This window comes from Mesoplodon bidens (assembly GCF_964165515.1).
Source record: "Mesoplodon bidens genome assembly, chromosome: 2".
NCBI classification, from domain to species: Eukaryota; Metazoa; Chordata; class Mammalia; order Artiodactyla; family Ziphiidae; genus Mesoplodon; species Mesoplodon bidens.
In genome coordinates, this window is record NC_138177.1 from 77,094,344 (window position 1) to 77,117,464 (window position 23,121).

Consider the following 23,121-nt stretch of genomic DNA (forward strand, 5'->3'; position numbering starts at 1 on the left):
CTGGTACATTGCTGGTGGGAACATAAAGTGGTGCAACTGTTGTGGTTTTGAAGGTTCCCCAAAAAGTTAAACATAGAATTACCTTTTTTTTTTTTTTTTTTTTTGCCATGCTGCTGGGCTTGTGGGATCCAATTCTCCAACCAGGGATTGAACCCCGGCCTTTGGCAGGAGAGCATGGTGTCCTAATCAATGGACCACCCGGAATTCCCTATAAAATTACAATATTGATCTAGCAATTTCACTCCTAGATATACATCAAAAAATATTGAAAACATGGACTCAGACAGATACTTGTACACCAATGTTCTTAGCAGCATAATTCACAATAGCCAAAAGGTAGAAACAATCAAAGTGTTCATCACCAGATGAATGGATTAACAAAATGTGCTATATACACACAATGGAATATTATTCAGCCTTAAAAAGGAATGAAGTGTTGATACATACTACAACATGGAAGAACAGTGCAAACATAAGTGAAATAAGCCAAACACAAAAGGACAAATGATTCCACTTACATGAGGCATTTAAAATAGACTAATTCACAGAGACAGAAAGTAGAATAGACTAGAGGTATTACCAGGAGCTGGGGGCGGTGGGCAAAATGGGGAGTTATTTTTTAAAGGGTGTAAATTTTCTGTTTGGAATAATGAACAATTTCTAAATGAGGGAGGTTATGAGTATGTGGGGTCGAAGAGTATATTGGAACTCTTTGTACTTTCAGCTCAGTTTTGCTGTGAACCTAGAACTATTCTAAAAAATAAAGTCTATTTAAAAAAAAAGAAGTTCTGGAAATAGACTGTGGCAATAATTATACAATATTATGAATGTACTTAATGCCACTTAATTGTATACATAAAAATAACTAAAAAGGGGGCTTCCCTAGTGGCGCAGTGGTTGAGAGTCTGCCTGCCGATGTAGGGGACACGGGTTCGTGCCCCGGTCTGGGAAGATCCCACATGCCGCGGAGCGGCTAGGCCCATGAGCCATGGCCGCTGAGCCTGTGGGTCTGGAGCCTGTGCTCCACAACGGGAGAGACCACAACAGTGAGAGGCCCGTGTACCACAAAAAAAAAAAAAAAATGTTCATACCTACATTAAAAAGTGCTTACCAAAGTCCCCTCCCCAGTGAGACAGCCCAGGGCCTTATCTGGTTACTGTGTTCAGCTGATATATATATAGTCTTCCTCGTAAAGTTTGGATATGGCCCCTTGAGGTCTGGCAACCTAAAACTTAAGTTATCTATATCTAAGCTATGTTAAAAATGATGGAGAAGAAGAAATAGTATAACTACAGTGAAAGTCTAATTCTGGAAAGAGGAGAATGGATGAAAAAATAGTACACAGTTATCATTGATCCATAGCATACATTATACCAACTAGGCAGGAATACAGAAGCCTCCCTCCCTGGGGTTGGAGTGAGTTTCTTGGCCAGCCAACTGGGAACCTCCAAATTTGTTCTCTGTGGGAATCTTCCTTATTGCCACCATGGCCCCTGTTTTTTCCTGCTAGATAGATGGTCTTGCTTGTCCTTATTCTCCATGGCTATGCCAGAGGTTGGCATGGGGTAAATGCCTTTTCTGGAGAAGCACTACTCAACTTTAGCTGTGGTACAAGTTGGGAGCCTAGAAAGGCAATAGACTGTTAGGCTTAGGGATTCTTTGGCACTACAGTTTCTATGACAGCTCAGTAGCCTTTGGTTCAATTCCTTCTTCTAGTTCCCACAGCCAAAGATTTTTTTCCTAGTCATTGTAGCCAGAAGAATACAAAGCTCTGATGGACTAGCCTTGGGACCTACACGTACCACTGGAACTAGGGGAGAATGTTGCTTCTCTCTTAATCCCATGAGTGTGTGTGTGGGGGAGTTCCCCATTTTAAAATCAGGATGCTATTGCCACAAGAAGGGGAAATGGAGGCTAGGTGGCAAATAATATACACTTAAAGACATGCTTTAGCTCAAGTGTTCTCCACCTCTATAGAGAAGACTGATGTTCACATTTGTGACACATTTCCATGGGTATACTCACAAAATAATGTCAGTCTCTGGTAGCTATCTATAAACCCCCCTATCCTCTCCCAGAAAGCATACTGGAATGTACTTATATCAAAGTGATGTTATTACAGAGATAACCTTAATCTACTCTAATTTTTTTTTTTTTTTTTCTTTTTGCGGTATGCGGGCCTCTCACTGTTGTGGCCTCTCCCGTTGCGGAGCACAGGCTCCGGATGCGCAGGCCCAGCGGCCATGGCCCACGGGCCCAGCCGCTCCGCGGCATATGGGATCCTCCCAGACCGGGGCACGAACCCGTATCCCCTGCATCGGCAGGCGGACTCTCAACCACTGCGCCACCAGGGAGGCCCTACTCTAATTTTTAAATGTGTCACTTGCAAATTTTGGCACTTTATTATTACTAACAAATTTCTTGTGACTTACCTTGTGTCACCTTGTTTTGACACAAGTGTGTCACAATTGTTATACATTTGTTGGGGGAAGGGTCTTATCTGTGACACCCCAGTACTCCTGAGTTATGTCTTGTTTTGATCTCTTAGTAAAATTAACCTTCCTTCTTTGAGCACACATTGCCACGTGACAGAGAGAGGCACCCAGGATAATGGGGGATGTCTACTGGGATCAGATATTTCCAGAATAATGCACCAAGCAGATAATCTATACAGAAAGTATTAGAAATATTGTATGTTTTCAATTAAAACATTCCTATCTTTCCCAATGATTCAAGAATCCTATTTTCTTTCTTCAGAAAATGTAAACTAGATAATTAATTAATTTTCTAGTCTCCTATACTCTATTAAGGGTGTTCTTCATCTCACCTTTATGTACCTCTTGGGCAAAAGGGTCAGTAACAAGTGAGCTATCTTAACTATAGAAATAATGTACGTTATTAAATTCCCAGCATAAAGTTAGTCACTTGGGTAAATTAACAGAGAGTAAAACTAGCATCAGTATCATCCTAAAATTCAGAGTCCTTTTCTTTAAGACCAAGTAAGATAGTTCCTCAAAGAAACTTGAAGCAGTTAACTTTCAGGGTGCATAAGCCTGAGAGATGGTGACTTTAAAACCTGGAGAAGGGGGATTTCCCTAGTGGTGCAGTGGTTAAGAATCTGCCTGCCAGTGCAAGGGACACGGGTTCAAGCCCTGGCCCAGGAAGATCCTACATGCCGCGTAGTAACTAAGCCCGTGAGCCACAACTACTGAGCCCACAGGCCACAAGTACTGAAGCCTGCACGCCTAGAGCCCATGCTCCCAACAAAAGAAGCCACCGCAATGAGAAGCCCGCACACCGCAAGGAAGAGTAGCCCCCCGCTCGCCATAACCAAAGAAAGCCTGAGCACAGCAACGGAGACCCAATGCAGCCAAAAATAAAAATAAATAATAAAAATTTAAAAAACAACCTGGAGAAGGCACTAGGCTTCCTTATTTGGCTTTCACTTTCCTTTTCAACATCATTCAGGAAATGTTTCCTCATCTGTGATGGAAGGGAGACAGCATTCTAGAGAAGATTAAGTACTGTACTACTACAGATTTCCTCTCTTTAAAAAAAAGATATCTCTAGTTAAATTTGCAACAGCAGGTTTGCCCCATTTCAAAGGAAACTAATTGTGCAAAAATCCAATTTACAGGTTTAGAATGTTGCAGAATGAGTCTTAATTTTATGAAATGCACTAAGTGTACCTGAGGATAGACTATATAATGATGTGTTCCCCTAATGTTTTTAAATACTGTAGTATGACTATTTACAGACTTTTATATACTAAGAGGAGAGCAAAAGAAGCAGAGAAACCTAAGGCTAAAAGCCTTAGAAGCCATGGCCGAACGGGTGATGAATCAGAAGTGAAGATAAAACATGTAGAAGATTATAATTAGAAAATTAATCCAATAAATATTTATTTGTTTTTGCCTAAACATGTATTAAACAGAACAATACAAAGATAAGTAAGACAGGATCCTGTATTCTCAAGTCAGCTGGTGAGATGAAACCATCTTATATGATACAAATAGAGAATAAGTTCAAAACTGCATGGTGCAATTTGTTTCTTAAAAGTATATAGAATATATGTGTATGTATAACTGAATCACTTTGCTGTACACCTGAAACTAACACAACACTGTAAATCAAATATACTCTAATATAAAATAAATATTAAATTAAAAAAAAGTATAAAGAAATGGAAGATGGTGAGGCAGTCAGAGAAGACTGGGAAAGGCGATACTTGAAGTAGAACTTGCAAGGTAGAGAGGCCAAGGAATAGAGAGAGTCATTTCAGAAAGACACGAATGACCATGCAATGTGGGGGCCCATGAGACCAGCTTGACTACAACAGAGGGTGAAAGTTTAAAAAAATCTACTCTAAATTGAATAAAGTGCCTAAGGATGGGCCAGATTATGGGGAAAGGCATCAGGCAACAGAGAGCGTTTGTAGAAAATAGCCTGATAAAAAGTGGTGTTTTGGGCTTCCCTGGTGGTGCAGTGGTTGAGAGTCCGCCTGCCGATGAAGGGGACACAGCTTCGTGCCCCGGTCCGGGAGGATCCCACATGCCGCGGAGCGGCTGGGCCCGTGAGCCATGGCCACTGAGCCTGCGTGTCCGGAGCCTGTGCTCCGCAACGGGAGAGGCCACAACAGTGAGAGGCAAATGTGCTGTTTATTTATTTATTTATTTATTTATTTTTTGGCTGCGTTGGGTCTTCGTTGCTGCGCAGGCTTTCACTAGTTGCCGCAGGTGGGGTCTACTCTTTGTTGCGGTGTGCGGGCTTCTCATTGAGTGGCTTCTCTTTGTTGCAGAGCACGGGCTCTAGGTGCGTGGGCTTCAGTAGTTGTGGCACATGGGCTCAGTAGTTGTGGCTTGCAGGCTCTAGAGCGCAGGCTCAGTAGTTGTGGCGCACAGGCTTAGTTGCTCTGAAGCATGTGGGATCTTCCTGGACCAGGGCTTGAACCTGTGTCCTCTGAATCAGCAGGTGGATTCTTAACCACTGTGCCACCAGAGAAGTCCCTAAAAATGTGTTTTAAGAGAACAATTTGGCAGTGATGTACAGGATGAGATTGCAAGGTAGATTGGATTGAAGGATGTTGAAATAATTTAAATCTTGTCAGTAAATATTTACTGAGTGCCTACTAACTATATCATTGCATTCTATACTGTGGAGGATACAAAGAAGAGTAAGATATGCATAACTCCTGTACTTAAGGGGCCAACAGGTAGATTTGTATGACAAAGACATAAATTAGGTAGAGAATTAAGAGGATGATTTTTCTGGTCTCAGAGTCTTTGAGTTTGCCATAAGAGAGCCTCAAAGTACTGTAGAGGCTCAAAAAGAGACATTACGTTGGGGATAAAGAAAGGTTTTTTTGAAAGAGGTATCTTTTGAGATGGGCCATGAAGGAGGAGCAGTATTTCAAGAGGCAGCGATGAGGGAAGGAAATTCCAGACAGTGGGAAGCAAAATGATTCTGTTGGGAAAGTACTACTTTAAAACTGGGTTCAATCCCAAGTCAGCAACCAGTTCTGTCCTCTTGAACAAACTATACAGCCTCTCAGAACTTTAATTTCTGTAAAATGAGGATAATAATTGTCCTACCTCACAGTGTTGTAAAGGTTAAATAATAATATATGAAGAGTATAGCATGCTCACTGGCATATAATTGGTGCATCCAACAAATGTTAGCTAGGACTGTTATAATAATAAAGTGAGTAAAGAGTGCAGAGGATAATAAGCATAAATGTCCTGGAAACATGAAGAAACTACCTGCTCTGAGTGTAAGATTTATGTGAGAATAGTTGTCTTGGTCTGTTTGGACTGCTATAACAAAACACCATAAACTGGGTGGCTTATAAATGACAGAAATTTATTTCTTACAGTTGTGGAGGCTGGGAAGTCTAAGATCAAGACACTGGCAGATTCAGTGTCTGGTGAGGCCCTCTTCCTGGTTCACAGATGGTTGTCTTTTCTCTGTGTCCTCACATGATGGAAAGGCAAAGGGAGCTCTCTAGGCCGGAACTGTTCAACATAAGCCTGCAATGGGTTGTCATATTAGAAAGAAAAGGATCTATTAAAGAGCATTAATTTCATGCCAAACACAGAGACTCAGGACTCAGACACCACTTTGAATGTTTTCACTGACCAAAGATGGGACAATATGAATATCAACAAGGATAAAACTGCATTGAATTGAAGCACATAAGATTTGGTTAAATCCATGAATTCATAATGATACAAGAAAAACTCAGTGGTTTTGCAATGTATGGACCTTATTTGGATCTCAGTTCAAACAAACCATTTTTTAAATGTATAAGATAGGGAAATGTAAATACTGACATGTTTGAGGACATTAAGAAATTATTGTTAATTTATTTTAGATGTAATCATGGTATTGGGGTTTTATTTATTTCAGAGTCTTTATCTTTTACAGATATACACTGGAATATTTACATGTGAAAGAATCTGATATCTAGTATTTGGTTCAAAATAATCTGGGTAGTGGGAGGGTAAATAAAGCAAGACTGGCCACGTATTGATAATTGATGAAACAGGATAATGGTCTCACGGGTGTTCATTTTGCTATTACTGCTCCCATTTACCATTGCAACAAAAAGAATAAAATACCTAGGAATAAACCTACCTAAGAAGACAAAAGACCTGTATGCAGAAAACTATAAGACACTGATGAAAGAAATTAAAGATGATACCAACAGGTGGAGAGATATAGCATGTTCTTGGATTGGAAGAATCAACATTGTGAAAATGACTATACTACCAAAGCAATCTACAGATTCAAGGCAATCCCTGTCAAACTACCAGTGGCACTTTTCACAGGTCTAGAACAAAAAATTTTACAATTTGTATGGAAACACAAAAGACCCCGAATAGCCAAAGCAATCTTGAGAAAGAAAAATGGAGCTGGAGGAATCAGGCTCCCTGACTTCAGACTATACTACAAAGCCACAGTAATCAAGACAATATGGTACTGGCACAAAAACAGAAATATAGATCAATGGAACAGGATAGAAAACCCAGAGATAAACCCACACACATATGGTCAACTTATGTTTGATAAAGGAGGCAAGAATATACAATGGAGAAAAGACAGCCTCTTCAATAAGTGGTGCTGGGAAAACTGGACAGCTACATGTAAAAGAATGAAATTAGAACACTTCCTAACACCATACACAAAAATAAACTCAAAATGGATAAAAGGCCTAAATGTAAGGCCAGACACTATAAAACTCTTAGAGGAAAACATAGGCAGAACACTCTATGACATAAATCACAGCAAGATCCTTTTGGACCCACCTCCTAGAGTAATGGAAATAAAAACAAAAATAAACAAATGGGACCTAATGAAACTTCAAAGCTTTTGCACAGCAAAGGAAACCATAAGCAAGATGAAAAGACAACCCTCAGGATGGGAGAAAATATTTGCCAATGAAGCAACTGACAAAGGATTAATCTCTAAAATATACAAGCAGCTCATGGAGCTCAATATCAAAAAAAACAAACAACCCAATCAAAAAATTGGTGGAAGACCTAAATAGACATTTCTCCAAAGAAATATACAGATTGCCAACAAACATGAAAAGATGCTCAACATCACGAATCATTAGAGAAATGCAAATCAAAACCACAATGAGGTATCACCTCACACCAGTCAGAATGGCCATCATCAAAAAATCCACAAACAATAAATGCTGGAGAGGGTATGGAGAAAAGGGAACCTTCTTGTGCTGTTGGTGGGAATGTAAATTGATACAGCCACTATGGAGAACAGTATGGAGGTTCCTTAAAGAACTAAAAATAGAACTACCATATGACCCAGCAATCCCACTACTGGGCATATACCCAGAGAAAACCATAATTCAAAAAGAGACATGTACCCCAATGTTCATTGCAGCACTATTTATAATAGCCAGGACATGGTACCAGCCTAAATGTCCATCGACAGATGAATGGATAAAGAAGATGTGGCACATATATACAAAGGAATATTACTCAGCCATAAAAAGAAATGAAATTGAGTTATTTGTAGTGAGGTGGGTGGACCTAGAGTCTGTCATACAGAGTGAAGTAAGTCAGAAAGAGAAAAACAAATACCGTATGCTAACACATATAAATGGAATCTAAAAAAAAATGGTTCTGATAAACCTAGGGGCAGGACAGGAATAAAGACGCAGATGTAGAGAATGGACTTGAGGACACAGGGAGGGGGAAGGGTAAGCTGGGATGAAGTGAGAGCGTGGCATGGACATATATACACTACCAAATGTAAAATAGATAGCTAGTGGGAAGCAGCCGCAGAGCACCGGGAGATCAGCTTGGTGCTTTGTGACCACCTAGAGGGGTGGGAGGGAGACGCAAGAGGGAGGGGATATGGGGATATATGTATACATATAGCTGATTCACTTTGTTATACAGCATAAGCTAACACAACATTGTAAAGCAATTATACTCCAATAAAGATGTTAAAAAAATTTTTTTCCATAATAAAAATCTTAAAAAAAAAAAAACTAGATGGGGGACTTCCCTGGTGATCCAGTGGGGAAGACTCCATGCTCCCAATGCAGGGGACCTGGGTTCAATCCTTGGTCAGGGAACTAGATCCCACATGCATGCCACAACTTAGTTTGCATGTTGCAACTAAGAGTCTGCATGCCTCAACTAAGAGTCCACATGCCGCAATGAAGATCCTGCACGCTGCAACTAAGACCCAGTGCAGGCAAAATAAATAAATAAATAAATAAATAAATAAATAAATAAAAATCTTTTAAAAAATAAATAAATAAATAAAAATTTAAAAAGCTAGATGGCTACAAACATGAAAATGTCTGCTACAGGTAAGAATATTCAACATTGTAATGATACTGAGTCTCCACAAATTTATCTAGTGTGTGTGTGTTAAACTTTATTTATAATACATATAGTAATTTAATATAAATATATCAATTTAAATAAAAACTCTGACAGAATTTTTCAGGAAGCTTGATAAACTGATTTTTAAAACTCATATGGAAAAGTTAACAGGCACAAAATGTTAAGACAACTTTGAAAAAGAAGAACAAACATACGAGTGGCAGGGGTGACTTACCCTATTAGACATCGAGATATATTCAAAGCTATTTTAATTAAAACTGTGTGGTATTGAAGGGGCAATAGATTAAAAACACAGATCGGTGGGCTCAGAAACTGACCCATGTATAAATGGGAATTCTCATCTGGGTGAGAATTAGACAACAGTAGATCATGGATGAGTTGTGTAAAAAGAATAAGGTGGGGCTTCCCTGGTGGCGCAGTGGTTGAGAGTCCGCCTGCCGATGCAGGAGATGCGGGTTCGTGCCCCAGTCCGGGAAGATCCCACGTGCCGCGGAGCGGCTGGGCCCGTGAGCCATGGCCGCTGAGCCTGCGCGTCCGGAGCCTGTGCTCCGCAACGGGAGAGGCCACAACAGTGAGAGGGCCGCATACGGCACAAAAAAAAAAAAAAAAAAAGAATAAGGTGGATTTTCCTAGGAAATCATGGAGGAAGCCTGGATTTCAGGAACTTACTCCTAATCTCTTCATAGCTAAAGTTTTCCTTCTGAAAATTGTTGTTTCTAGGTAAAGTGAATAATCAAAATGATGAAAAGTTAAAGGGTAAACGTGTACTGGTGTTATTTTGCTGAGCTTTTTCTACTGATCTCCTCTACTGGGGGCTCTTTTTGATGGTTTACTGCACCCACTTTATCTCCAAAACTGCAGCAAGAGAGCCAGAGGTAGCAAATCTAGTTAGATTTTAAATGAAACTGAAATGAAAGTTCACTTCCTCATTGTGGATACCTCATGTGACAAGTTCCAATTTCTTTTTAAAGTCACTTTAACTGAAGTCTCTTTGCTGCCTTTGAAATCTTTGGAGAGAGCCCACCATCAAGCATTCTTAGTATGGGAGCACCTGCTGGTTCTATCATGTATGTACTGTCTGTTCTTTTTCTCCTACTTGGTCCTTAAATCCTTCATTTGTGTTTTTAGCTTGCTCTGCCTGCCAGGTTTTACATTGTTTTTTACAGGAAGTAAACTAAAAGAATCATTGTTGCTCAATTTGCCTCTCTTTTTTTTGACTAAAAAGAGTCTATTTTTGAAAAGTTAATGTCTGCTTAAACATCTAAAGCCTGAGGCGGACACATAGCTTTCTTTGGAATATAATTTGAAGATTTACATGGTTAAAAATCCAGCTGTTTTGAATTAAAAAGAAGTGGAAAAGAAAATAGAATCCAGTTTGAGGGAGTTAGTCACTGAATTTCTGTTGAAGTCTCTTTGTATTAAATATAGAAGTGGTGTTTTCAAAAGCAGTTAACCTCTTCTTTTGAAATAGATACTTTAATTTTTAGGGGAAAAAAAAAGGTTAAAAGGTAAAAATGATCCAAAGATGGGAAAGCAATACACAGGAGTTGTCTTTTAACTATCTCTGAAGGTTGTGGATAGACCAGTTAAGAGGAGCTCATGTATTCAAAAATTATGAAGATAAACTGATTTTTCAAAGGTATGCATTCTTCTTAAGGATTTTTTTTTTTTTCTGGAAAGGAGGAAAGAGGATTTCCCTTGGTTAGATTTGTTGTCAAATCCTGTAAAATCCCTGCTTCCTCATCTCCACATCCCCCCAAACTTAGATGTAAATTTGGCTTACCAGATATCTGGAAACTTTTTGAAAATCACTTTTAAAGTGCTACTAAGAATTGGAAGTGGTATTTCAGACAAAAAACTGCAGTTACTCCCTGTCACTATATAATCCAGAAAGTTTCCTGCATAATTCTGCTTTGTAATATTCTGTCCCTTTGACAAGCTCTGCATTCCTACTTTTTGTTGTGAAAAAAATATGGTCACAATAGATGCAGCTAACAGCTACTCTTCCTCTGTTACCTTTCCTTTAACAGAATGAAATGGCTGGTATGGGTGCTCCTGCTCTGCTCCTCTGTGATGGCACAGCAGCACAGAGATTCCACTCTGGATCATCACTGGGATCTCTGGAAGAAAACCTATGGGAAACAATACAAGGAACAGGTAGATGGGCTGCCACTTGAGCAATTTGCTTTTACTCAAGTACCCTACATATTGTGACAAGCAGTGTTTTCAATAAATGTTACACACTCCTCTCTTGCCAGATTCTGTTCTGGGTACTAGAGATACAACAGGAAACAAAATAAAGCTCCTGTTGGCTTTTTTTTTTTTTTTTTTTTTTTTTTGCGGTACGCGGGCCTCGCACTGCTGTGGCCTCTCCTGTTGCGGAGCACAGGCTCCGGACACGCAGCCTCAGCGGCCATGGCTCACGGGCCCAGCCGCTCCGCGGCATGTGGGATCTTCCCGGACCGGGGCACGAACCTGTGTCCCTTACATCGGCAGGCGGACTCTCAACAACTGTGCCACCAGGGAAGCCCTGTTGGTTCTTTTAAAATAAAGTTATTTATTTTATTTATTTATTTTTGGCTGCATTGGGTCTTTGTTGATGTGCACGGGCTTTCTCTAGTTGTGGCGAGTGGGGGCTACTCTTCGTTGCGTTGCATGGGCTTCTCATTGCGGTGGCTTCTCTTGTTGCGGAGCACGGCTTCTAGGCGCACGGGCTTCAGTAGTTGTAGCATGTGGGGTCAGTAGTTGTGCCTCACGGGCTCTAGAGCTCAGGCTCAGTAGTTGTGGTGCATGGGCTTAGTTGCTCCACAGCATGTGGGATCTCCCTGGACCAGAGCTCGAACCCGTGTCCCCTGCATCGGCAGGCGGACTCTCAACCACTGCGCCACCAGGGAAGTCCGAAAGTTTCTGTTTTTATGGAGCTTACATCCTAAAAGGAGAGACAGGAAAGAAGTAGAGAAAAACAAAGCAAGGAATGGGGGAGTTGGAAGGGTCCTGTGTGATGCCTGTGAGGGGTTGGGAGTGATTATTTTATACATCTGATAGAATGGTCAGGGAAGCCTTCACATATAAGTTGACATATGAGCAGAGAATGGATAGAAGCCAGGGAGCAAGCAAAGTAGAAAACAGGAGTGAAAGTCCCAGGCCAAGAGGGAAGGAGTGCATGTTTGAGGAACAAAAAAGGCCTCTTTCAGTCCCTGGCATAGAGAAGCACTGGCAGATATTATTTCTTGACTCTCACTTCCCAGTTTGTACTTTTATTTTTATTTCAAAACATACTTCTTGATTGACTTTAAGATTTTAACCCTGGTGCTTCAAATAACTAAGTCCTATAACTGTATAATATTTCTGAGTTTGTAAGCAAGGATTATATATTTACTTATTTGATGTATGGTTTTTGTATAAAAATGGTCTGAGTTGTTTTCTTAGTACTCATGAATTTCACCCTCATCCACTCCCCTTTAGGACCAGACCTTTAATTTCAACGTTAACTAGAGCTAGATGTGCAGTTAGCACCACTATTTGGTTAAATGAATATTATCTCGCTTTTTAATGATTCTAGTCCATCAGGAGGAATGAAAATGACTTTTGATTAGTATCTTACCATTAAAATGTATCTCCAAGTTCTCTTCTTTTTTTTTCTTTCCTATACTTCATTAGATTTATTTTTTCTTTATTTCATTTTTTCCCTCTAGTGGTTTGGAAGTATATCTGTACATGTCCATTACTGGGGTAACAGTAAAATCTTGCTCCAAGACAGAGGGACTGCATCCAGACTTACTACCTAGAACCAGGGCCTAGGCCTGGGTTCTAATACTCAATGAAATGAGGCAGAAAAGAGTTATTGCTGACTGTTCATTGGGCTATGGCTTGTCGTAAACTCCGGCCTTGGGGGTGGAGGTGAGGGTCAGCGATTCTAGGAGGCACCATGTACATTGCATTCTATGTAAATGAAGCTCCTGGAGGGCAACAAAATCAACAGTCTGAATATGAATTCACTCTGGATAAAATTAGGATAATAGGACCAAAATTATTTTTAAAACTATGTATAATGGAATAACATCTGCATGAATGAACAAGAAATTGTGAAATGTATTAGAAATCCAATTGGAAATCTCAGAAATGAAAAAAATATAGTCATTGAAATAAGAACTCAATAAAAGGGATAAACTCCAGACTGGAAAGAGCTGGATAGAATCAGCAATCTGAAAGATAGTACTGAGGCATTCATCAAGAAGGCAGCACACAAAAATAAAAATGAAAAACTATGAAAATGCAGGTAAAGAGATGAAAGAGAGTTTGTGGCTCCATCTGATGGAATGGTGGAGAAGCAATATTTGAAGAGATACTGGTTGAGAATTTTCCAGATAGGAAAAAAAATGTTCCTGAGTCCTCCAGTCAAAAGTGCTTTCCAATTTAAAGTACCCAGGAGAGTAAAATAAAGAAACCCACACCCACAAACATGTAATGAAGCTGCAAAACATCAAAGAGAAAGAAAATCGCAAAAGTTACCAAAGTTAAAAACATTACAACAATTAGACTAAACAGACCTCTAATCTGCAATAATAGATACCAGAAGACAATGGAGAAATATCTTCAAATAACTGAATAAAAAGAGCTAGAAGGCTTCCCTGGTGGCGCAGTGGTTGAGAGTCCGCCTGCCAATTCAGGGGACACGGGTTCGTGCCCCGGTCCGGGAAGATCCCACATGCCGTGGAGCGGCTGGGCCCGTGAGCCATGGCCGCTGAGGCTGCGTGTCCGGAGCCTGTGCTCCGCAACGGGAGAGGCCACAGCAGTGCGAGGCCCGCGTACAGCAAAAAAAAAAAAAAAAAAAAAAAAAAAAAGCTAGAAATTTATAATCAGCTAAACTATTTTTCAAGAGTGAGGGTAAAAAAGAAAATATTTTTAAAAGACCTATAATGATTAAGTGAGTTTACCATTTACAAAGGATATACTTCAACAAACTGCAATTTCTAAAAAAAAACTTTTTAGCAAATTGAGGAAGTTCATTGTGTATATCTAAAATGATATTAATCACCATCAGAGCAATTAAGAGGAAGAGTTAAGATTACTGTGCAATTTTACCAGTTATATTGGATATATTCATTTATTTGTATGCTCCCAAACAGATCCACACTTAATAGAATGCTTCATAATATGTTTATTTTCATTATTGAACACACTTTTGAAGGATTCAGTATAACTATGTTCTTTTTCCTTATATTTTAGAATGAGGAAGTAGCACGGCGTCTCATCTGGGAAAAGAATCTAAAAACTGTGATGCTTCACAATCTGGAGCATTCAATGGGAATGCATTCATATGATCTAGGCATGAACCACCTGGGAGACATGGTAGGTAAATTATAAATAATCCTATTTTTATCTCTGGGTAAACAGGATTTCTGTCTCCCCAAAGGCAATTTGAAGGTATACAACAAAGGAGTGTTTTCTGTATGTGTATAAAATTAGAAAACAGAATTTAAGGACATAAGAATTTGTACAGATTCCTTCTTTGGTCCTACTGTGATCACTTTCCTTAACAAATCCCTTCTTTAAAGGAGTATTTTTAACTCGCAGACCACTGTTACTTTTATTTTTATTAATTCTAGAAAGCATTACCTAAAGGCTACCCAAAATATTTTAGAATGTTACCATAGTTATGTAAGTCTAAACTGATAATTTAATGTGGTCCACTTGCTTTCTTAATGGGGGAGTGTGGGTATTTAATATCACAAATCATCTCCCATTAGTTATTAGATTCTGTTCTACCCTACAAAACTTTTTCACTGTGGCCAAAATTAAGAGTCATAGTACCCCTTGGAAAGGAACACCCTAAGTAGCTTAAATGCAGGAATCTCTTTTATAATTCTTTCTCACAAGGAAAACCAGTTTAGTCCACTTTTTAGACAACCCTTTTATAAAATTCTGCCTTGCTTTGAACCAAAAATCCGCCTCTCTGTAACCTAGTTCTTATCATCTTCTTCTTTTCCTTCCCAATGCCTAACTGTGATGTTAATGGCAAAGTGTAAGACTAAAGAGACCCAGATCATTCACCTACCAGATAGTTACCTATGTTAGTCACAGCTACCACTTGTTTCTCTCAGTTGTTAAATATATTCACAGTTACAGTTATCAGGATATTGAAAAGAAGGGTATAAGTGAAAGGAGCTATGTATATATCTTTGTAGACCAGTGAAGAAGTGATATCTTTGATGAGTTCCCTGAGAGTTCCCAGCCAATGGAAGAGAAATGTCACTTACAAGTCAAACCCTAATCAGAAATTGCCTGATTCTCTGGACTGGAGAGAGAAGGGGTGTGTTACTGAAGTGAAATACCAGGTGAGTATTGTCATCCCAGGCCCCAGTTTGAGATCTCTCTTCCTTAAATACTGAGTCTAGCTACGTAATCTGGCAGTGAATCTCATAGTCCCTTAGGTTCCTTTCTAAGTATGTTTGCTATTCTTGTCTTCCCAAGTACATTGTGAGCTCCTGAAGGGCCAGGACCACATATGATACTTTTTGTATTCCCCACAGTGCTGAGAACATCAAAGGTTAGAGCCATCAATATTAGACTAAGGAAAAAACTGTGAATTAAGCAAACAGGTCTTTAAGACAGACCTTTAGTGTTCATGCTATCCATCAACTGCGCTGGACCCTCCACCAAACCAATTACTTGAGAAATAGTATCATGTGTGTGAGAGAATTTCAATCAGGAAGTTTATTCCTCCATCTCACTTATGAATTTCAGGGTTGAAGGAGAGGAAAAACTAGAGCTAAGAGTGGCCTGTAAATTGTAGTGGTCAAGTTAATTCATGACTAGGCTTATGTTGTGAGAATAAGAAATATATGGACTTTATAAATTTGTTCCTATGTTTTTGTATTTCCTTTAATTTGCTTGTAAAAAAAAAAGAAAGAAAGCTACAAAATCCTAAATTAGTTAGGGACAACTAAGGATAAAACACATGTATCACCTTAGAGGTCAGGATAAAGGAAAAGAATCAGTGTCCTGGGCAGCTGCTCCAGCTTGTGACCAAAGAAGAATAGAAAAATTAAGAAGTGAATGATACTGCTAATCTCTTATTCTTTTCCACTTAGATATTTTTCTTTCAACTAGTTCTGGGTTTCTTACTGGAGCTTCCCTAAAACAAAAGTATAAGAAGACCCAATAAACTACATATCTAAGTGTTAACTATAAATAATTTAATGAAATACTTTCTCTGGGTGCTTGCATTTTAGCAGGTGATTTTGCTTTGGCCAAAAGCAAATTGAATTTGCTTCCTTCCTCTAGAGAGCAGAGTGGGATGAGGTGGAGAGAGAGAGAACAATTATGATGTGGCTTAGAACACTCTGCACCTTTTTAAACTAAAGCAACTTTGTGTTTTTCTGTTTGTTTATGTTTCCCTGTAAAATATCTTATGACCAAAAAAATTCTATAGCTAAAAATGTCTGAAAAATGCTAACCTTATGTTTCAGGCATTATTTGGCAGGAGGAAGAGTATTTTAGGTCAAGGGAATCATCCCAGTTCCTCTCAAAAATCACTTTACTATTAGCATTTATCTCCCTTACTATGGGGTAAAAATAGCTGGGATTTGGTACATGCTCAGTAAGTACTGTTTCTTAATATATTTGAATATGGCAATTATGCTCTGAGCTCAGCCATTCGTAAATATTTATTAAGGTTAGACCTTGCCCAGAGAACAATCAAGTAGTTGGTCTTCATTGCCATGGCCGAAGGGAAGACGAAACTGTAGTTGGGGGAGCTCTTCCTAGAACTGGTGAAAGCGCTGACGTGTTGGGAGTTGCCCAATTTGTGTTATGGAAGTCATCCTTACTGACTCTGTGATTGCCCTTGTGACTTTGTCTCTGTTTTAGGGCTCTTGTGGTGCTTGTTGGGCTTTCAGTGCTGTGGGAGCCCTGGAAGCACAAGTGAAGCTGAAAACAGGAAAGCTGGTGTCTCTGAGTGCACAGAACCTGGTGGATTGCTCAACTGAAAAATATGGGAATAAAGGCTGCAATGGTGGCTTCATGACAGAGGCTTTCCAATATATCATTGATAACAACGGCATCGATTCAGAAGCTTCCTATCCCTACAAAGCCATGGTGTGCCACAAGCAAACTTTTTGTGCTGCCCCTTGACCTCATGCTATCCCTCCAACTCACTGTACTAAACTTATCACCAAGCCAATTGCTTGAGAAACAGTGCTGCTTGGGGTGTGTGTGTGTGTGTGTGTGTGTGTGTGTGTGTGTGTGTGAGAGAGAGAGAGAGAGAGAATGAACCTCCATCAAGAATTCTTAAATTCTCAAGAGTTATCTTTCTTATGCAGCAGCCTACTTAATTTATCAGTGGCACAATGATTTTTAAACAAGCAAGCAGAGTTCATGATTAAAAATAGATTTTCGGGCTTCCCTGGTGGTGCGGTGGTTGAGAGTGCGCCTGCCAATGCAGGGGACACGGGTTCGTGCCACGGTCCGGGAGGATCCCACATGCCGCGGAGTGGCTGGGCCCGTGAGCCATGGCTGCTGAGCCTGCACGTCCAGAGCCTGTGCTCCGCAACGGAAGAGGCCACAACAGTGAGAGGCCCATGTACCGCAAAAAAAAAAAAAAAAAGATTTTCAGGGACCTCCATGGTCCAGTGGTTGAGAATCCACCTGCCAATGCAGGGGACATGGATTTGAGCCCTGGTGCAGGAAGATCCCACATGCCGCGGAGCAACTAAGCCCGTGCGCCACAACTACTGAGCCTGTGCTCTGGAACCTGCGAGCCACAGCTACTGAGCCCGCGCTCCTAGAGCCCATGCTCTGCAACAAGAGAAGCTACCGCAATGAGAAGCCCATGCACTGCAACAAAAAGTAGGCCCTGCTCGCCGCAACTAGAGAAAGCCCACATGCAGCAATGAAGACCCAACACAGCCAAAAATAATAATAATAAAAATAAATTAATTATTAGAAAAATAGATTTTCAGCAAACCTTCCTTAAAATTCTTTCTGTATATCTGCCTGGTATTTAAACTTTTTTGTCCCACAACCTCCTATCCTCAACCTTATTGTCAGATCATCAACCATCTTTCTTCTACCTACTAAAAAGCTAAATAATGCTCTCCTCCTCCTTGCAGGTTCATCACACTTTTCTTCCATATGACAGAAAATTTAGAAAAGACAAAAAAATCATTCAAAAACTTCTTACATTAACCGCTATTTTTTTGGTTTATTTCTTTCAAGTTCTTTTTCCTTTTAAGCATTTTAAAAACATAGTTGTATACACAACAAACATGAATTTGTAAACTCCCCTTTCTCACTTGAAATATGGTGTTTTTAAACCAATATTTAAACTGCAGATCATTTTTTTAAGACTGGTTTATTATGTTTTGATTAAAATTTGTTATATTTAGATTTTTATTTTGAGACTTGTTCTGGCATTTTTTAAAAAATTATGTTATTTATTTATTTATTTGCTGTGTGGGCTTTCTCTATTTGCGGTGAGTGAGGGCTACTCTTCATTGCGGTGCGCGGGCTTCTCGTTGCAGTGGGTTCTCTTGTTGCAGAGCACGGGTTCTAGGCGCACAGGCTTCAGTAGTTGCAGCTTGCGGACTCAGTAGTTGTGGCTCACGGGCTTAGTTGCTCCACGGCATGCGGGATCTTCCCGGACCAGGGATTAAACCCATGTCCTGCACTGACAGGCAGATTCTTAACCACTGTGCCACCAGGGAAGTCCCTAAACTGCAGATCATCTTGCAGGTATTATACCATCAAAAAGATCTTAAAGCTCTCGTCTCGAGTCTTGATGTAGTATGCCCCTAACAATCCACGTTAGAGTCTGAGAGACATTACCCTGGTAAATTTGCACATATGAAGATGTATACAATTTAAAGCAATAGAATGGTTCTGTATTTCCTCTTTTATTGGTGAAACATAGAACTATTAGGGTTTGGAAGATTTTATGTTTCTTTAAAAGGAAGAAGCAGCCTTAGACACTTGAAAAGACTAAATGAGGAAAGAAAGCATATTTGAAATCCAGACTTAAGATACTGTCGATTTATAAAGGAAGTTGAAGTATACTTCTTTATCTGATTTATCCTTTTCCCACAGGATGAAAAGTGCCAGTATGATGCAAAAAATCGAGCTGCCACTTGTTCAAGGTATATTGAACTTCCCTTCGGCAGTGAAGATGCCTTAAAAGAAGCTGTGGCCAACAAAGGACCTGTGTCTGTTGCTATAGATGCACGCCATTCTTCTTTCTTCCTCTACAGAAGTGGTAAAAATCCAGACATGTTATCCTCGTGCTTTTTACTGCCCTTGCACCATAAGAAAGAATATTCTTCTTCCCCATCACTATGCCTCTGGATGCTTAGATTAGGTTAAACGGAATCCTCCGCCTCATATCACTTCATATACATATTTTTATACCCAGTTCTAATTAGTAAAGTAACAGTTGTCAAAATTTACTAAGAGTACAGGCCAGGTACTATGCTAAATTCTTTCTGTGCATTATCTCATTTAATCCTTACAATAGCCCTATTTTACAGATGAAAAAATTAAGTCTTAGGTTAACTTGCCTAAAGTCATACAGTCTGCAAGTGGTCAGCTGGAATTAGAAACCGTGCTGCCTGACTCCAGAGCCTGAGCTCCTAGCTGCTGTAGCCGCTGTGGTACAACACAGTAGTGTACAAGGAGGGCGCCCACTAAGGGTAGAGCGTTGTATTAGACAAACTAGAAGGTTATCATCTTTTTTTTTTTCAAACCTCACCTTAAAGATCATTTAATTTAGTAAAGGATGAAAATGTATAGAACAAACAATTTAGGAATATATACATAGAAATACAACAATATAAGTTAAAAAATAATTAGAAAAATGTGTCAGTTCATCAAAGAAGATTTCTGAGGGAGCTGTGATTAGACTGATGCCAAACTTGGCTAAACAAACAAACAGACAAACAAAACAACAACAACAACAAAAAAACCTGACAAATACAGCATTGATGGCAAAGAATCATGAACTCTAAATAGTTTAAATGTGAGAGTATATGTTCCTGACATATACCGAAAACAGTCTAATAAAATAGCATTTTCAAATGTCCTTCATTGCCACACATCACTTACTCTTTTTCTCTACCCATATTTTATTCTCAGGTGTCTACTATGATCCCTTGTGTACTCAGACTGTGAATCATGGTGTACTGGTGATTGGCTATGGTAACCTTAACGGGAGAGACTACTGGCTTGTGAAAAACAGGTACTCACACTTGAATGTATATTTAAGTAAAATCAGGAATTTGAGGGAGCCTCAACCAATGCTTTCTTGTGATTATGGTCATCATGATATTGAAAATGGTGAATATTTATAGCTTCTTATAAAGTGACATTTTAAATTACTCAGAATTCTTCACTTCCTATTCTGTGGTCAGCTCTTGGTTTTCATGATTTATCTTCTACAATACTTCTCTGATCATTCCTTGTTGGTCTCCTTTATGAATACCCATTCCTCTGCTTAGCCCCCAGTTGTTGGTCTTTCCTCCAGGGCTCCATCCTCTGCCCATTACTCTTCTTATTCTACATCTTTCTTGGATACAATCATTCCATTCTTATGATTTCAGCTATAACTATATGCTGATGGCTTTCAAATCTCTAGCTCTAGCTCTGACCTCTGCCCTGAACTTCAGATTTATTTATCAGGACACATGCACTTCCATGTATCTTAGTTTCTCCAAACTCAGCATGTCCAGGGAACTCGGTGCCCTCCCTACCATTTTGTTCCTTCTCAGAACTTCCCATCTCACTAAAAGTCAACGCCACACAACATAGTTACCCAATTAGATACTATGGATTTGTCTTAGATCCTCCAGACCCAATCAAGCAACAAGTCGAACTAATTTTACCTCATATCTGTCCTTGATTTTGCCCCCTCTCCATTTCTTCTATTATTGTTCTAGTTGAGACATCTCTTGCCTGGACTCTCCCTGTAACCATCTAACTGGTCTCCTTTACTCTTTCTTTTTCTTTTTTAATTAAAAAAAATTTAAATTATTTTACACAATTTTTAAAGGTTACTTTACATTTACAGTTATTACAAAATATTGGCTATATTCCCTGGCTTGTACAATACACCCTTGAGCCTATCTTACACCCAATACTTAGTACCGCCCACTCCCCCACCCTGCCACTGGTAACCACTACTTTGTTCTCTATATCTGTGAGTCTGCTTCTTTTATATTATACTCACTAGTTTATTGTATTTTTTAGATTCTACATATAAGTAATATCGTACAGTATTTATTATTCTGTCTGCCTTATTTCATTTAGCATAATGTCCTCCAAGTCCATCCATGTTGCTGCAAATGGCAAAATTTTCCTTCTTTTTTATGGCTGAATGGTATTCCATTATATATATACCACATCTTCTTTATCCATTCATCTGTTGATGGACACTTAGGTTGTTTCCATGTCTTGGCTGTTATAAATAATGCTGCTATTAACATTCGGGTGCATGTATCTTTTTGAATTAGTGTTTTTGTTTTTTTTGGATGTATACCCAGGTCTCCTTTACTCTTAAATCTGTCTTTTATACTGCTTCCAATCTGGTTTGTCTAAAATATAAGTCTGGGCTTATACCTCTTATGCTTAGTACCATTCATTGTGAGATGAATGTTCCCTAGTAGAAAAGATGAGTTGCCTATGTCTGGTCCCTACCTGCCTTGCCAGCCTCAACTCCTGGCACTTGTCTCACATTTTTCATTCTAGTTATATTGAAACATACACAGTTATAGTTCCCATACATATCATTTTACCTTTAATATCTTCATATCTTGGTTATGCTGGCCCCTCTGCCTGAAACATCCTTTCTCCTCACTTGGTTTATTCCTCCTTTCCCTTCAAAACCAGCTCAGGCATTATCTATACCAGAAAGTTTTCCCTAAATTCTTGGGCTAGGCAAAATGTCTTTTTTACTATGTTCCTAAAATATCCTATGCATACTGGAATATTTTACACATTATATTTAAATTGTATGTTCACCTAACTGTCACTCCAATATTCTATATGTGCCTTTGGGGCAGAGATTATGTCTTGTCTTTGAATCCTCATCACAGTATGTGGCACCTAACAGCCCCTCAATACATGAATTAGCTGACATCCATAAAACCCATAAACAAAAGTAATGTAGCTTTCAGAGGGAAAAAAAGAGGAAATATGAAGAGATGAGACTTAAACGTGTCTCCTTGTATTAGTTTCCAAGTTTCTCCTTGTATTAGTTTTCCAGGGCTCCCATAACAAAATATCACAAACTGAGTGGCTTAAACAACAGAAATTTATTGTCTCACAGTTCTAGAGACTAGAAGTCAGAAGGGCTGTGACTTTCCTCCAGCTTCTGAAGTTTTGCTGGCAATCTTTGGCTTTCCTTGGCTTGTAGAAGCGTCACCTGATCTCTGCCTTCATTTCCACATGACATTCTCCCTGGTGCATGTGTATTTCTGTCCAATGTTCTCTTTTTATAAGACCGGTCATATTGGATTAGGGCCCACCCTAATGATCTGTTCTTGGCTAATTATATCTGCATTGCTTCTATTTCCAAATAAGGTCACATTCTGAAGTACTGGGGGTTAGGGTTCCAACATATTAATTTGGAAGGGACACAATTCAACCCATAACCCCCCTCAAATCTTTACTGGAAGTACCTAGTCTACAGATCATAAACAAACAAACAAAAAGGTACTTTCCTATCTTTTTCATGTTGTGGCCCACAAAGATGATAATATTTGCATGGCCCATTGGGAAAGTAGTTGAGGTGATTAATATCTTGGTTCATTTATAACCCATTCACAGTACTGATCAGCTTGGGTCTAGACCGGTGATAACTTTTTTAAATGGAGCAATACTTTCACTTATATATATATATCTTGTTTACTCCCTACAGTAGGTATTGTAAATCCTCTTCTCTATTGAAGTTTCTTCTTGAAGATTATATATCTTTTAGGGTTTTAATTCAAAACCTCTTCTTAGCACTTACTAATTTAACAAGCATTTTCTAGGCATCTACAATGTGACAGACATTATCTAGGCCTTGGAAATACAAAAATTAATGAGAAATCATCCTATCCTGTAAGGGCTCACAGTCCACTTGGGAATTAGATGTATTTTTAAGCAATAAAATACAACACATCATGGTAGAATATGTCTAAATGGCTATGGGGCCATAGAGGAGATGCCTAACTGCCTAAAGCTCCAGAGAGAAGGCACTACTTGCAACAAG

At 39.3% G+C, this 23,121-nt stretch overlaps 1 protein-coding gene across 2 annotated transcripts in view; it reads left to right on the plus strand.

Moving 5' to 3' along the window:
* Positions 1 to 9,819: 9,819 nt before the first annotated feature.
* Positions 9,820 to 23,121, plus strand: part of CTSS (cathepsin S) — a 29,196-nt gene continuing 15,894 nt past the window's right edge. The window contains exons 1-7 of one of the 2 annotated variants that reach the window (XM_081224831.1): positions 9,820 to 9,946; positions 10,910 to 11,036; positions 14,109 to 14,231; positions 15,068 to 15,217; positions 16,752 to 16,979; positions 18,966 to 19,131; positions 20,007 to 20,109. In XM_081224831.1, coding sequence (XP_081080957.1) covers positions 9,921 to 9,946; positions 10,910 to 11,036; positions 14,109 to 14,231; positions 15,068 to 15,217; positions 16,752 to 16,979; positions 18,966 to 19,131; positions 20,007 to 20,109 — 923 coding nt within the window. In that variant the 5' untranslated portion in view covers positions 9,820 to 9,920. Of the gene's footprint in view, positions 9,947 to 10,380; positions 10,519 to 10,909; positions 11,037 to 14,108; positions 14,232 to 15,067; positions 15,218 to 16,751; positions 16,980 to 18,965; positions 19,132 to 20,006; positions 20,110 to 23,121 lie in introns of those variants that run through there. The other variant, XM_081224832.1, reaches the window with a different exon arrangement.